This window comes from Dissoconium aciculare (genome assembly GCF_010015565.1).
Source record: "Dissoconium aciculare CBS 342.82 unplaced genomic scaffold K489scaffold_13, whole genome shotgun sequence".
Taxonomy (NCBI): Eukaryota; Fungi; Ascomycota; class Dothideomycetes; order Mycosphaerellales; family Dissoconiaceae; genus Dissoconium; species Dissoconium aciculare.
Genome location: NW_022984963.1, coordinates 341347 through 354139, shown reverse-complemented (window position 1 = coordinate 354139; position 12793 = coordinate 341347). Strand labels below are relative to the sequence as shown.

Sequence of the window (12793 nt, the reverse complement as noted above, 5' to 3'; positions counted from 1 at the left end):
AAGGTCAGGTGAGGAAGGCCACTCGCCGCAGCCCTGGAGGGTTTCCATCCACAGGACCGTCTACTTCTATCCATGGCTTCAGCGCACTCAATAACGCAATCAATGTTCATCACGGCAAGTTCAGTCTAGCTGTAGATCTGATCATCGAGCCTGGCGGCCAGCTGTAATTAATGGAGACACAGTGAGATGTGGAGGCTGCCCATGAACGATCAGGCGATCAAGCGCGAGGGCAATATAGGAAGAGACGAGATGGATGGCCGACATATCGTTGGGCATCATCGTATACGTCGCACTGTCACGCAATAGCTCGAGGGAATGAGAGATGGAGTCCGTCCGGGTGGTGAGATAATTGCCCTGATTCGTGGATCATGCATATCCGAACCTCGACATCGGAACTCTCTCCTTTGAAGGGTCCGGCATTCTCGGTGGCTGTCCGAGCAATGGATATCGTGAGGGAGGTGAAGAGGCTGCCCAAGGTCTTGACACATCATTGGCTCAACAGGATAATGCTTCACGGAGATTGATGGGTATGGTTGATTTGGATACTATCTCCACATCATGCTTGAATGAGCATCGCAAGTCACAAGCAAAGTAGTTCAGAACCATCGTGCCTCTATTTCAACGCACACCTATTCAGGCCGGCTCGATACCAAACGCACCAGGTACATTCTTACAGAATCTGTCTTAAGTAGTTTGGGCATCTTCAACGTCGTGGATAACATGAACGACGTTCGTCCTTTCCTTGATATTGTTGCCGCGTCACGAGCCAGGATGTCGGGTGCATCGGCTTTGTAAATGGATATGGTGGCGAAAATGTTCGCCGCATTTTGGAGAGAGAGTTCGGCAACTTGATTGTATCGCGCGATCATGATCTAAGAGCAATGCGGGCGATTGTGCCGCGGAAGGGCGCCTCCCTCACGTGTCACGGATTGTACACAGTCAACGACGAATCGCAACTTTGCAAGCCTTTCATCATCAACCAAGACGAAGTATTCTTCTCCAAGGAGTATCGTGGCGATGATATTCCCAAAAAGGCCAATCGTAGGACCGCCACGCGAAATCGTGTCATGCTGGACCTTGTGGGTGGCAAGAAATCGACGGCAGCGAATAATGAGCGCATGCTCTCCGAGAAGGCCGTACGCGACGCCAACATGGCTATCGATTCGTTCGAGGAGAGAAAGAGGTTGATCATGCAACATGGAGCCGCATACGAATTGACGGGAGATGTCAAACATTTACGACAAATGAAGTCGATCTTGGAAAAGCTCGATCCATCTTTGCAAGAGCTTACGCCTGCTACTCATCACATGTTTCTTCTGCTCGAAGGTCATCATGTCCTTACAGAGGAAGAGTGCAAAGCAACGCAAGCGGAAATCGCCAAAAAGTGGCCAGAAATTGTTGATACTTGCGGCAAGTTCTGCACCAGACTCACGCCAGAGATCCCGCGATTTTTCATTTTTCGCCGAATCATTTCCGTATAGCCTCTCTCGAAAACGGACATCCGACCGTCTAGCAACTTGCGTACACGTCGGCGCTTATAGCATACGTCAACTATTCGGATTTTTGCTTCAAAAGCTCCAAGGTTGTCGATGAAATATGATATTAGTCATCGGAGTAACAAGCGATGGATGAGTCATCGGAGCAACGAAGCATCGGATTAGTCAGTAGAATGCTTCGTCCGATCACCGATTCCTATATCAAGTCCAATAGGGGCAGATCTTGCAGAAGATGATGCTCTTGCCACACAAATGACACCAGACACGGCCGTCGACGGCGCAAGTGCGATTAGCTCCTTCGAATGTGAAAGAAGCATAACACAAGTTTGATCGCACTTTGAGACGTTGAAGATGCGGAAAGTTTTACATCCCATCTCGTCCCAGATTACCCTTCCATGATCTCATCAACATCCTCGTTGCTGGCCATCGCCCCGTCGGGTTTCACTCCACCAGATTCGATTCTCCCACCGTTCGTGCTATCGTCCACATCCATGGCGTCGTCACCACCTCCCTCGACACCAACGTGCTCTCCAACCTCCGTGTCATTCGCGAGATCAGCCCAGAATTGTGCTCTCTGATTGAGCTGCTTACAAATCGGAGCGAAGACTTCATCGATCAAGCCCGCCAGAATCGCAACCATGTTTGATGCGAGGCCATAGCGTCCATTTTCGTTGGCAGTTTGCCCGTGTTGCGACCACAGATCAGCAGAGGTGGGGATGGTATTAGAGAACACAGAAAGCTTATCTTTGACCATGTCAGCAAACCCACCAAACCGCCCTGAAGCAATATGCCCGGCACGCGCAACAGGACGCTGCGTCTTTTGCAAAACAATTCCGCGTTTGGCGTCCCACTCTAGCTTACTTCTGCGACGACCCTGGCATCTTTCAATGAAAAATGTGGCCAGTGTTCTTTCGACTCCTAGCTTCTTGCACCGGGAAGTCTCTCGACGTGATCAGGGATGCCACAATCGTCTCAGTCACATCGTCCGGTTGCGGATTGGCGTTGGTGTCAAATTCGTTGTCGTCGATGTAAGATAAGACAGCTTGGCTGATAGCGGACTTTTCGTCGGAACCGAAGTCATATGACCATTGACGCACTCGTTTCTGTGAGCGTACCTTCTTCCACTTCGTGTACTTCGTGAGGAAACCGGGCAAGGCGTTTTTGGATGATAACGACTTCTGTCTCGAATTGCTGCTTGATAGGTGCATCTTATGACCGTGGCGCTTGGATCGCGGTGACGATGATAGTGTTGAATGGGGAGAAAAGTGGTGCAGACTTTTGGAGCATCTTTACCGTGACCGCCCATTATAGAGCAAACGAGCCGTGAAAATTAAACAGCGTTCTCCATGCTCGAGGTTGTGGGACATTCTTCGATTCGTTTCGCGGGCGCGACGGTGATCCGGCTAGATTGGCAATGGGCCTCAAAGAATCTTACAGGGGATCAAAGGCAAGTAGCTCGTCATCGTTTTCCGTAGTTCATGTCTTCATGTGTGTGACAAGCACTGTCGAGGGAGTCGACTGATTCCTCGGCGACCATACATGACAGCAAATTTTATGCTTTGTCCGGGCGCTGTCATATTGGCGACTGAAAGAGGAAATTTCGAGCAATCTTGTGTCTTGTGGTGCTCGGGTGAGTGACAATGGGCGTGCTGAGATGGTAGCGTGGAGCAATCAGGTGAATGTAGAGAGGGTCATTTCAACCCAGGTCGATGGGGAGGTACTATCTAGTAATCTGACAGTTTGACGGAGTTCGGTTCCCACACGCCATTAGCGCCGTCGTACATAAGTTACTAGGCATCCCGACGTCCATTCCGAGGCCATGTGCCGAGTATCCCGTCAAAAAATGTACATCGCGAAACACTTCCGTCAAAACCAATTCCATGACCCAAAAACGGCAAAAGGTCGACCCCGGTGGGACTCGAACCCACAGCCTCCCGCTAATTCGGTAATGTGGGTTCGAGTCCCACCCGAAGCGACCTCCGTGTAGGAGGCGGACGCGCTACCATTGCGCCACGAAGCCGATGAAATTTGGGGTTCTGAACAACAACCAAAGGGTATGCAAAAGTCGAGACACACGGTACATCTAGGCTGCACAAAGGTGCTGAGCACTGGTGCCTGATGGTTCGGAATTTGGCACTTTGTGTCACTTTGTGTCGCGGGTCGCCCGCATGTGTGGTTCTCTGGTGAGCCGGAACTGCACACGTCAGTGGTCTGGACGTCCAGTGGTCTGGTTCGTTGGTCGAAAGGTAGATGAATTGTGACCATGATGCTGATGGAAAAGAGAGAGCTGATCCAAGTGACGTCTGTAAATTGATTCCCTTACAGGGTCCAGGGAGGATCTACCCTAGGGTTATGAGAAGGTGAAATCACACGGCCACATCATTCCAAGGTTGACTTTGAACGAGCTTCTGGTCGCTCTTTTCCCACATGCCCAGGTGCTGTTGACTCATCCCAATTCATTGACTCTGCTGAGTAATGACTTGATCGGTCTATCTGGTGCCTGTCGTTACAAAACACGTGTTGCCATGCTTTGCAAGCTGAAGGACTGTCTTGTCGATCGCGATATACTAAGTACCTAGGTAATCGTCAAACGATTACAGAAACGAAATTAGAATGAAGGTATGAACTCGGTAACCGCCGAAGAAAGGTCGTGTTAAAGACAGGAATTAGTCGTAGGAGATAGATAAAGCTCTCATCTTCATCTCCAAAATATCAACACCATACATATGTGAAGTGACGTTCAAGAATGATCGAATTCTCGTCATCTTTATCCTTTACCACCACAAAGACATTCCTCACATTGTGCATGTAAAAACCAACCTCTCCCCTTTCCGTTGCTCCACTTCCCGCGCTCCAAGAACTCCACATGCGCCCATCACGCCTCACGCTTTCTTCGCCGTCCGATACAACTCTCCTGCACAACCTCGAAGCCTTTTCGCCGCTTGCTCCGGCGTGATGTCGCGCTGCGGCTCGGCCATCATTTCATATCCGACGAGGAACTTTCGCACAGTGGCGCTGCGGAGAAGAGGCGGGTAGAAGTGCATGTGGAAGTGAGAAGCTTCGTATTCCTCCTCGGTGCCGGTGAGCGGAGCTTGAATGATGCCCATGCCTAGAGCGAGTTGTGTATGTCAGCAGAAAGCACCACAGTGGAGAGATGAGGATGCCCAGCTTTCGAATGCGAACAAGGTCAAACGAGATGAATAACTTACTGTAAGGAAAGTTCGTTTCGAAGAGATTGTCATATCGTCTCGTCACCTCCGTGATACACTCTGCCAGCGCTTGTCGCTCCTCCGATGTAAAGTCAACGAGAGCACGTTTGTGTTTCTTGGAGACGACTAGAATTTCAAACGGCCACACCGCCCACCACGGACAGCCAGCCCAGAAGCTTGCATTCTCAAAAACGGTTCGCTCACCCTTTTCGTTTTCGAGCTTGGCATAGTCCTCGAGGAGATGGGCACCGTTGTGAGCTTTGCGGTATTCGATCAGATTCGCTAGAGCGAGGGCAGGCTCTTCTGGAAGGGAGGTCGTAGTCCAGACTTGCCCATGCGGGTGTGGATTCGAGCAGCCCATCGCGCTGCCCTTGTTCTCGAATATTTGCATGTACCGATATTGTTCACAAGGTCGATCGACGCTTGGCAGGTCGTACTGTTGCTCCGTTTTGTTGATCTGAGCAGCTTGATAGAGGGAAGATTGCGGATCGAGATGAGCGGTGTAGATGGTTGTCCATGTATTGATCACCGGAAGAATGGCTTGAGGAGACATGTCTGCCAGAGTGAGGTTGTGTTTGGGAGAAAAGGCAAGAACGTAACAATTTCCTTTTGTGCCCTCAGCTTTGAGGAATCTTGACGCCAATGCTATTGATTGTGAGCAGTTTGTACATCGATCAGAGGTTAGTAGAGTACATACAATTCTCCTCTTCTGGAGAATGGTAATCGGCTTGTTCTTCCTTCACAGCCGAATAATCATTGACAAACATGAAGGTGTTTTCATATTTTGGATTTGAGTCGCCCTGCGCACGTTGATTGCCGGGGCATAGATAGCACTATTTGGGCGATCAATAATGCATTCGCGGTGCTTTATGATCGGAAAAGGACTACCTTTGGATCGTACTCGGGCATTTCATTCTTGAAAGCATCTTCTTGTTGACCTTGCCAAGGTCGCTTAGTTCGATGAGGAGAAACTAGTACCCATGATCCGCGAAGTGGATTAAACCGTCGATGAGAGATATCGTCAAGAATTGCGTCAGGCATCGTTTCGAAAGACTATTGAAAGAATGTAAGAAGTAGTTTGAAGCAGGGGACAAATTACTGGGAATCAGATGTTGCTGCTCGTTGGAGCGAATTGAATGATCGAAAGGTTCGAAAACCTGTTGATATATAACCATCTGCATGCTTGTAGAACCAATCCACAAGATGTCGATGAGGTTGTGAATTCAACCATTTCGGATAGTGGAGGAGCCCGAATTTAGCATTGCAACATTGGAGATCGTCAATGACTTACGACTCAACTTCTTCCGCGAATCACAATTGGCCCTTCGACAATATGATTCTCTTCGATCTCGTGTGAGCTAAATGTCCAATGTAGTCAAATCGTGATGATAGAGAGTATCAACACAGCCATCGAGCTGCATTTCCGTGATGACGTTGGGCTTCAGTATGAGGCGTATCGAGGGCTACGAAGCCCAAAGCCTCAGGCAGGATATCGGACTCAGGACAATGTCTGCCTGCCCAGGTGTTGGCATCTGGAAACCTTACACACAACTTCACAGCGGGGCATATGATTCTTCAATTTTCACCTGGGCATCCTTACGATGTTCCTCTCGTACGTTATTCCACAGATGTCGACTTCCTCCAAAGTCGCACCCGGTATCCGCCACCGTCTTCATCGGAATGTGGAGAAATCATCAATCGAGGGCAAAAGAAGTGGAGGCGAAGAAGAATCCATCAAAGAGATATTGAAGTAGATCTTCTTTCGTCCGGCTGTACCTGCAGGTCTAGGGCGGACGGATAATTCGCCACGTTCCACAGGCTCAATTGTCTTTGGTCGATGGTCATTGAGCAGGGGAAATTTCGTCCCGGTCACGAGAAGAGATTTGAGCAGCTCTTCAACAGGCTGAATTGAACATACGGAATCAGGCATGGTGTGTTTGCAGATGCGACGATATGCTTTCATGAAAGTTTATGTACATATAATTACTACAGGCAGAAGAGTATCGTAGTATGCTGGGCTAGAATGGAGCAGTGCGAGAGCGAATGATCCCATGTCATCGCGTAGCGAATATACTGTGCAGACTCGTACGTCATGACAGAACCATGGGCTCAGTAGCGACTTCATTCACGAGAGGAGGCTGAACGATAGGAACAGCAGCAGCTGCCTCGCCAGGAGCATCGGGAGCAACCTCGACAGTAGGTGGAGCTGTGTTAGCATCCGGGATTTGTATCCCAGTCTCCAGAGGTGCTGGCGGGGCAGATAGCTGTTGTTGTTGTTGCTGCTGCTGCTGTTCTTCAGTGACAAGCTCTCGCCGAATCCGTACTGCATCCGAGTCCCACTTGGCGACATCAATATCCCACTGCTTGCGAAGGGAATCTGCTTGTGCTTGAGCAGCCTGGCTCTGGGCGATAAATGGTCGCTTGTCCTCTTCAGAAGCTGCCTTCCACCATTTCCCGATCGTCTGACGAATCATGTCACGACTGGCAGGCGCAGAAGAAGCGTGATTGCTTTTGCTAGGTGAATTGGCGGCAGGAGATCCATTGGTATCGGTACGGTTGCAAAAAGCCTTGCATTCTTCCCATTTCTCCTTGGTGAAGATTAGGAACGGGTTGACACCAGGCCTGCTAGGCCGTAGTGGACGCTCGCCGATTCGTGAGTAAATCTTGGCAGTGATGGTCGCCTCACGGTCAGAGGCAGAGTAAGCCTTTAAAGTGTTGGAGGATGTAAGTGATGACCAAAATGATGGATCAGAGGGGCAGACACTTTGCGCTGGTGGCCCAGCTGGTTGAAGAACGAAGTGTGGACGAGAAGGTCTTGTGGCGGGAGTAATGCCAGAAAGAGGAGTTGTGGCGCAAGATTCTTGTTTGATGTATGGCTGGGTAGGCGTGGCATAAAATCCGCTGTTCGTTTCTACTGATATCGAAGGACGTCCTCTGCTGCTAGATGGTGTCAACTTTGATAGCGAAGTGCCATTGGTAGTTTCCTGCTTGATCATCACCGCGTCGACCAGTGGCTCAGGCACATCGACAGGTCCGATCATAGCTTCAACAACATCAGAAGCCACACGCAGGCCAGATAACAAGGCGCCGTGCACAGTCGCAGGATGAGTGCCACAGGTCGCTTCACCAGCGAAATGCAGATTCCCCACGGGCCTGGCCATTGTATCATAGTCGCTTGGTAATGTATCCCGTGCGACGTAAGAGTAGGTGCCTCTTGTGAAGCGATCCCGACGCCAGCGAGTGACGATCACTTCGATCGGCTTCGGTACTTTCGGTCCAAATACACCTCTTAGTCGATCTGTGACTTCATCCATGAGAGTTTCTGTCCCGGTATATTCTGCATCGTATGCTGCATGACCCGCCATCAGAGCAATAAGCATGGGACGACCGCTGGTCTTGCTTGCATTCCAAATTAGATAGAATCGGCCGCGTTTGTTCTCGTAGTCCCTGGGATCCAAACTTCCAGACTTCTCCGGTTCATTCAGTAGACCGAACATGTCGCGGTTTTCATCCCAAAACGATTCTTCGTAAAGCAAGATGACCTGGAATGGCAAATAAGCATAGTACCTGTTGGTTTCGTGGAAGGACAAACCTTGTTGAGCAGACCAAACCCCATCCGGTCAATGGCATCTTGCTTCCAGCTAGGCAAGGGCGGATCAAAATCCACAGCATCGCCTTTCAACACGCCCAGAGGGACTGTCATCACGATTTCATCTGCCTCAAAGATCTCACCATTTGTGCAAACCACCTTGGTCGTGACTGGCTCGTTGCTGGGATGGCGATCATCATAATGAATGCTCTCCACGATGTGACCAAATCTGACATCGAGCTTTGTTGGAAGGTTCATCAGTCCACACGGAACCTGGGTGTACCCTCCTATTATTTCCGAATGAGCGCCCTCGAATTCATTTCCCGTATCTTGATCATGACCGCTGAGACTCAGTGATGTCACAGGTGCCGCATTTGCATATTCCAGATTTGCATGGTGCCAATTCAAAAGTCGCATATCCGTTGGTGTCACATTTATCAGACTTTGATATTGCACAATGGCTTCGTCCATGACAGATCCCAGAGTGGGATGTGCGCTGGCGCTGGCGACTTGTTGTAATGAAACGCTCTGATTCTTGGCGACGCCTTCTCTGATCTGCCATCCCATGCTCTTTGCCGCTCGTGCAGCGCTGTATCTTACACCTTCGCCTTCGATAACTTCACTCCTTCCTGTCAGCTTTTCGGTACCAGGCGGTGCATTTCTTCGTCGACCTCGTCTTGCTGCTGGCTGATGTGATTTGATCTGACCAGCTAATAATGGTTCTAGCTGGGTTGCTGCAAATCCGTCAGGCGCCGGGTCTCGTCCGCGATTGATAAGATCTTCGTCCCCTAGCGCAGTGAGCTTCTTTTGCGAAACGGCTCGGAACTCCCCAGCCCGATCTGAAATATCCGTATACAATTCGGTGTTGAGCATGTCCGCATGTTCGTCAACAGGCTTGCCGTCGCAGTCGTATATCGTGAGCGAATCGCGCATGAGGTGATATCGTACTCCGAGTTGAGCTCTAATAATCGTATCGAGTGGGTTACCGTGCTCGAATCCAGTGACAATCATCGCACCCATCTCGGCAGTATTGAGCAGGCCATCCGGAAGGCTTCCGGTGACTTGACTCCGTAAGCGCTTCGAGTAAACTCGTCCACCGATACGTTCCCTGCCTTCCAAGACCACTACTCGTGGAGGAAGCTCTCCTCGAGCTGCCCATTTACCAGCCTCTTGTGCGAACACGCCCTCCAATTGTCGAGCTGAGGTCAAACCAGAAACACCAGCCCCTATGACAACCACCGTCCGTTGTCTTGCATCTTTACCAAGCGGCTTTGTTGGCTCCTTTGGGACTTCCACGCAGCCGAAATTGATATAACCATTTCGTACCAGCCAACGATGTGCCACGCTCGCAAGACCAAAAAATCGAGTCTCTTTTGCACAGCCGGCAGCCTCATCAGCCGTCACACTACAGAGCGAGTTTTGTTTCCATAATCGCAGAATTCTGTTGCGGATGTTGAGGTAGATAGTGACCTCCTTCGGCGAGAGAGCGTGGCCTATCGATTTGTGCTCGCCTGGATGTAGCGCATATGGATTCAAGCGGGAACCATGAGCGGCTTCGATACACTGGCTAGCGAGGACGTCTGCAGAAATTTGTGAAGGAATGGAAGAGCGTGGCCGGACTTGAGATTTCTGTATCGTGGTGCCCGAGCTACGAGCTGTTCTGGGCGATTTAGTACTTTGAACCGTTGACACTGTGCCAGGCGGTCTAATCTTTGGTGGTCGACCGCGCTTTTTGGGAGCCGGCTGAGGAGTTGCAATGCCTTTCGTAGGCGAGGTAATTTCGCTCGACGGTATTTGAGGTGAGGCGATTTTAAGCGGTTCAGATAGAAGAGGTTTAAAACTTCCATCCGAAGATCGCTTTCTGGATAATGTGGCGACTTTAAATTTTCCATTAGTGAGTTCGTCCGCAGCAACTGATGAACTCATAGACGACAGGCCTGTGCTATTCCCAGATCTGGGAGCACATATTGGGGAAAAACTGCCATCGATGATATTTCCTCGCCAATCTTCCGCATCTGTATGAACCCGATCAAGAACTTCCGTTCCATTTGATGAAGACGTGTTGTCATCGTCATCATGTCCTGATGTAGCATTGACGATATCTTCATTTTTGTCCACAATCGTCGCAGCGGGCACAGTGAAAGTCTGTTGCGCCACGGCCGGTACAGTATCCGCCATTTTGATGGTTGTCGGCAAACGCCTTTTTCAGATCGAAGTTTTCATGAGGAATATCGATGTTGTCCTGCCATAATTGTCGCCACGGCTGCTGCGCAAAATGCGTGATATTGGCTGATAGGTGATCCGAGGAAGTGGCAGATGGCTCGCCGCTTTGGGAAAGGGTCTGCCGAAGTCCCAGCGAGACGGGAGGCGGAGACGTATCTACGTCGAAATGTCTTGTAAAGCTTCCAATTTATCGAGTTGACAATGCTTGATCAAGTAGTAGACCAAAGCGTCGCAGCGACGAAATCGATGAGGCCGAAGGAATCTCGATGGCAATTCCGCTGACGCATCTATTGTCCCCTGCTGTGGCGGAGGAAGATCGACTGCAATTCCCCACTCGGCCTTCCTCTTTCGGCAAGTTTGGCCAACCTCATCTCATAATTGTCGTCCTCTGCAAGACATTCAACAAACACAGAGCACTTGCACACCATTTCTACTCGATGCGCGGGCACCTGGCGGGCAAAGAACACTCTACCGATTCGCATGTCGCCCGATAAGAGATCTCTTGAATCAGAAGCACGATTATGGATAAATTGGGAATTACACGTTTCGTCACAGGGGAACCTGTTCCACATATGATAGCTATTATAAAAGCATCCACCGAGGGTCATCTTTCTTATCAGAAAATGCAGTTGAGTTTATGTCGCATGATGAGAAAGAGCTGTATAGAAGACCGTTTTTGGAAAATTGAGATGAGTCGCAATAGCGAAACTTTTGAGCGTATTATGTCAATCCTCATCGCTATTACTATCTGTTTCTGGCTCCTTCAACGGCATTGGCAGCAATCCTGAAGCTCCAAATCCATGTCTAGCCGCGCCAAACCCCAGACCAACGAACCCACCAGCTGCCTCATCCTCATCCTCATCCTCTTCATGTCCATCCGCAGCGGAATCTTGGCGCATGATTCGACTCTCTTCCACATTGCTATCCGTCGCTTCTGAAATCCCAGCAATAGCTTTTAATTTGTCCCCTGCCTGTTCGTCGCTGGCGATTCCTTGCTCTTTCCGCAGAGCTTCAAATTTTGCCGCTGTGTCCTTCAGAGCCTGCTGGATGCGCACCTCCTCTTCGGCGAGATGGATTCTCTCCTGCTGTATAGCTTCCATGTCCTTGAGCCCCTGTGCGTGAAGACTTTGCATATCGCTTAATTGTTTTCTGATGCGCTCAATGACGCTGTCCAAGGTAGGAATGGGGGTGATGTATGGGGGCGTTCGAGGTCGGGCATCATCTTGTACGGATGAACCGTGGGTTCGAGCGTAAGTTCCGTGTCGAGTCTGTGCGGCTTCGTACGCAACAATGCGTTCACGTTCGCTGTCATCTGATTCCGAATCTGAATGCGCCTCAGCCTCAGCAATTTGTTCCGACATCTCCTGCTTCTTGCGGCGAGTAGCTTCAGCTTCGGCCTGTCGACTTAAGGCTATTCGGCCATCCTCAGTGAACTCTTCAAAATTCTCCATGATGTCCTCATCATCTTGTACAAGGCGGCTCTCCGAAAGACCCCATTTGTCAAGCGGTTTTGGCTTCAGAATAAGATTACCGCTCTCGTCTCGTGTCATGTTCTCGTCTTCTTCTTCATCTAGACCAGGATCGTCAGGATCGAGTGATATAAATTCCTCGCTTTCCATAGCAAGCCTTGCGCGCCGGGCTTTCTTCTCAGCAATCTCGGCGGCGGAGGGTATTCCCAGGGGCTGATCATATCTTGCCAATGAAGAGCCAAACTTCGAGGATAAATCCAGAGCGCGATCGCTCTGCAGCGCGAGCGCCGAATCAACCTCATTGTGTTTCCCTTCATCTCGAGGTGTGCTAGGTGTGCTGTTCTTCAATTCCTGCAGCGATTCTGCGCTATAGTTCGGCCGTTCATCGTCATCGTCGCGTCGAAGAGGGAGGCTCGACGCCAATAATGAGCTACGTTTCGATGCATTGCGCTGAACAGCTACTTTGGCCAAATTCGACCGTTTGGGAGTCACGACCGCAGCGGGAGAATCATGTTCATCATCGTCCGTCAAAGCGTGGCCGAAGGAGGTGCGCAGTGAGCTCGATTTGCGTGATTTGAAATTCGGTCGCTTGACTGCGGAGCCTGCTCGGAGAAGCGCTGTCAGCGGACTGCGCGAGCTGAGTTTGAACGTCAGATGAGGTTTAATTTCATGCTGATCCACGTCATGTTGGACTTACCTGTATCTTGCAAATCAGACGAATCTTCTGCATCGTCGTCCAGTACAATTTTACGTGGAGTGGCACGCGCCGAAAAAGATTTTCTCATCGTGGAGTTAAGGCTTGAATGT

The 12793-nt window shown here is 50.2% G+C and overlaps 5 protein-coding genes and 1 non-coding gene across 6 annotated transcripts; 1 reads left to right on the top strand and 5 right to left on the bottom strand.

Annotated features, from left to right (window-relative positions):
- Positions 1–881: 881 nt before the first annotated feature.
- Positions 882–1481, top strand: K489DRAFT_373356 (uncharacterized protein; the record flags this gene model as incomplete). The annotated part of the gene is made up of 1 exon (XM_033603416.1): positions 882–1481. The coding sequence occupies one exon, from the start codon at positions 882–884 to the stop codon at positions 1479–1481; it is 600 nt and encodes a 199-aa protein (XP_033456536.1).
- Positions 1482–1569: 88 nt separating this feature from the next.
- K489DRAFT_417596 (uncharacterized protein) lies at positions 1570–2704 on the bottom strand (the record flags this gene model as incomplete). The annotated part of the gene is made up of 2 exons (XM_033608194.1): positions 1570–2370; positions 2429–2704. The coding sequence occupies 2 exons, from the start codon at positions 2702–2704 to the stop codon at positions 1882–1884; spliced, it is 765 nt and encodes a 254-aa protein (XP_033456535.1). The 3' UTR covers positions 1570–1881.
- Positions 2705–3399: 695 nt separating this feature from the next.
- On the bottom strand, positions 3400–3516 carry K489DRAFT_t51. The gene has a single exon. It is a non-coding gene; the product is annotated as a tRNA-Arg (tRNA).
- An 862-nt stretch (positions 3517–4378) lies between these two features.
- On the bottom strand, positions 4379–5746 carry K489DRAFT_390674 (galactose-1-phosphate uridylyltransferase; the record flags this gene model as incomplete). Its single annotated transcript, XM_033606621.1, has 4 exons — positions 4379–4605; positions 4706–5350; positions 5403–5538; positions 5594–5746. The coding sequence occupies 4 exons, from the start codon at positions 5744–5746 to the stop codon at positions 4379–4381; spliced, it is 1161 nt and encodes a 386-aa protein (XP_033456534.1).
- Positions 5747–6795: 1049 nt separating this feature from the next.
- On the bottom strand, positions 6796–10220 carry K489DRAFT_325617 (uncharacterized protein; the record flags this gene model as incomplete). Its single annotated transcript, XM_033601840.1, has 3 exons — positions 6796–7468; positions 7661–8247; positions 8298–10220. The coding sequence occupies 3 exons, from the start codon at positions 10218–10220 to the stop codon at positions 6796–6798; spliced, it is 3183 nt and encodes a 1060-aa protein (XP_033456533.1).
- A 1022-nt stretch (positions 10221–11242) lies between these two features.
- K489DRAFT_373352 (uncharacterized protein) lies at positions 11243–12771 on the bottom strand (the record flags this gene model as incomplete). Its single annotated transcript, XM_033603415.1, has 2 exons — positions 11243–12603; positions 12684–12771. The coding sequence occupies 2 exons, from the start codon at positions 12769–12771 to the stop codon at positions 11243–11245; spliced, it is 1449 nt and encodes a 482-aa protein (XP_033456532.1).
- Positions 12772–12793: the final 22 nt, after the last annotated feature.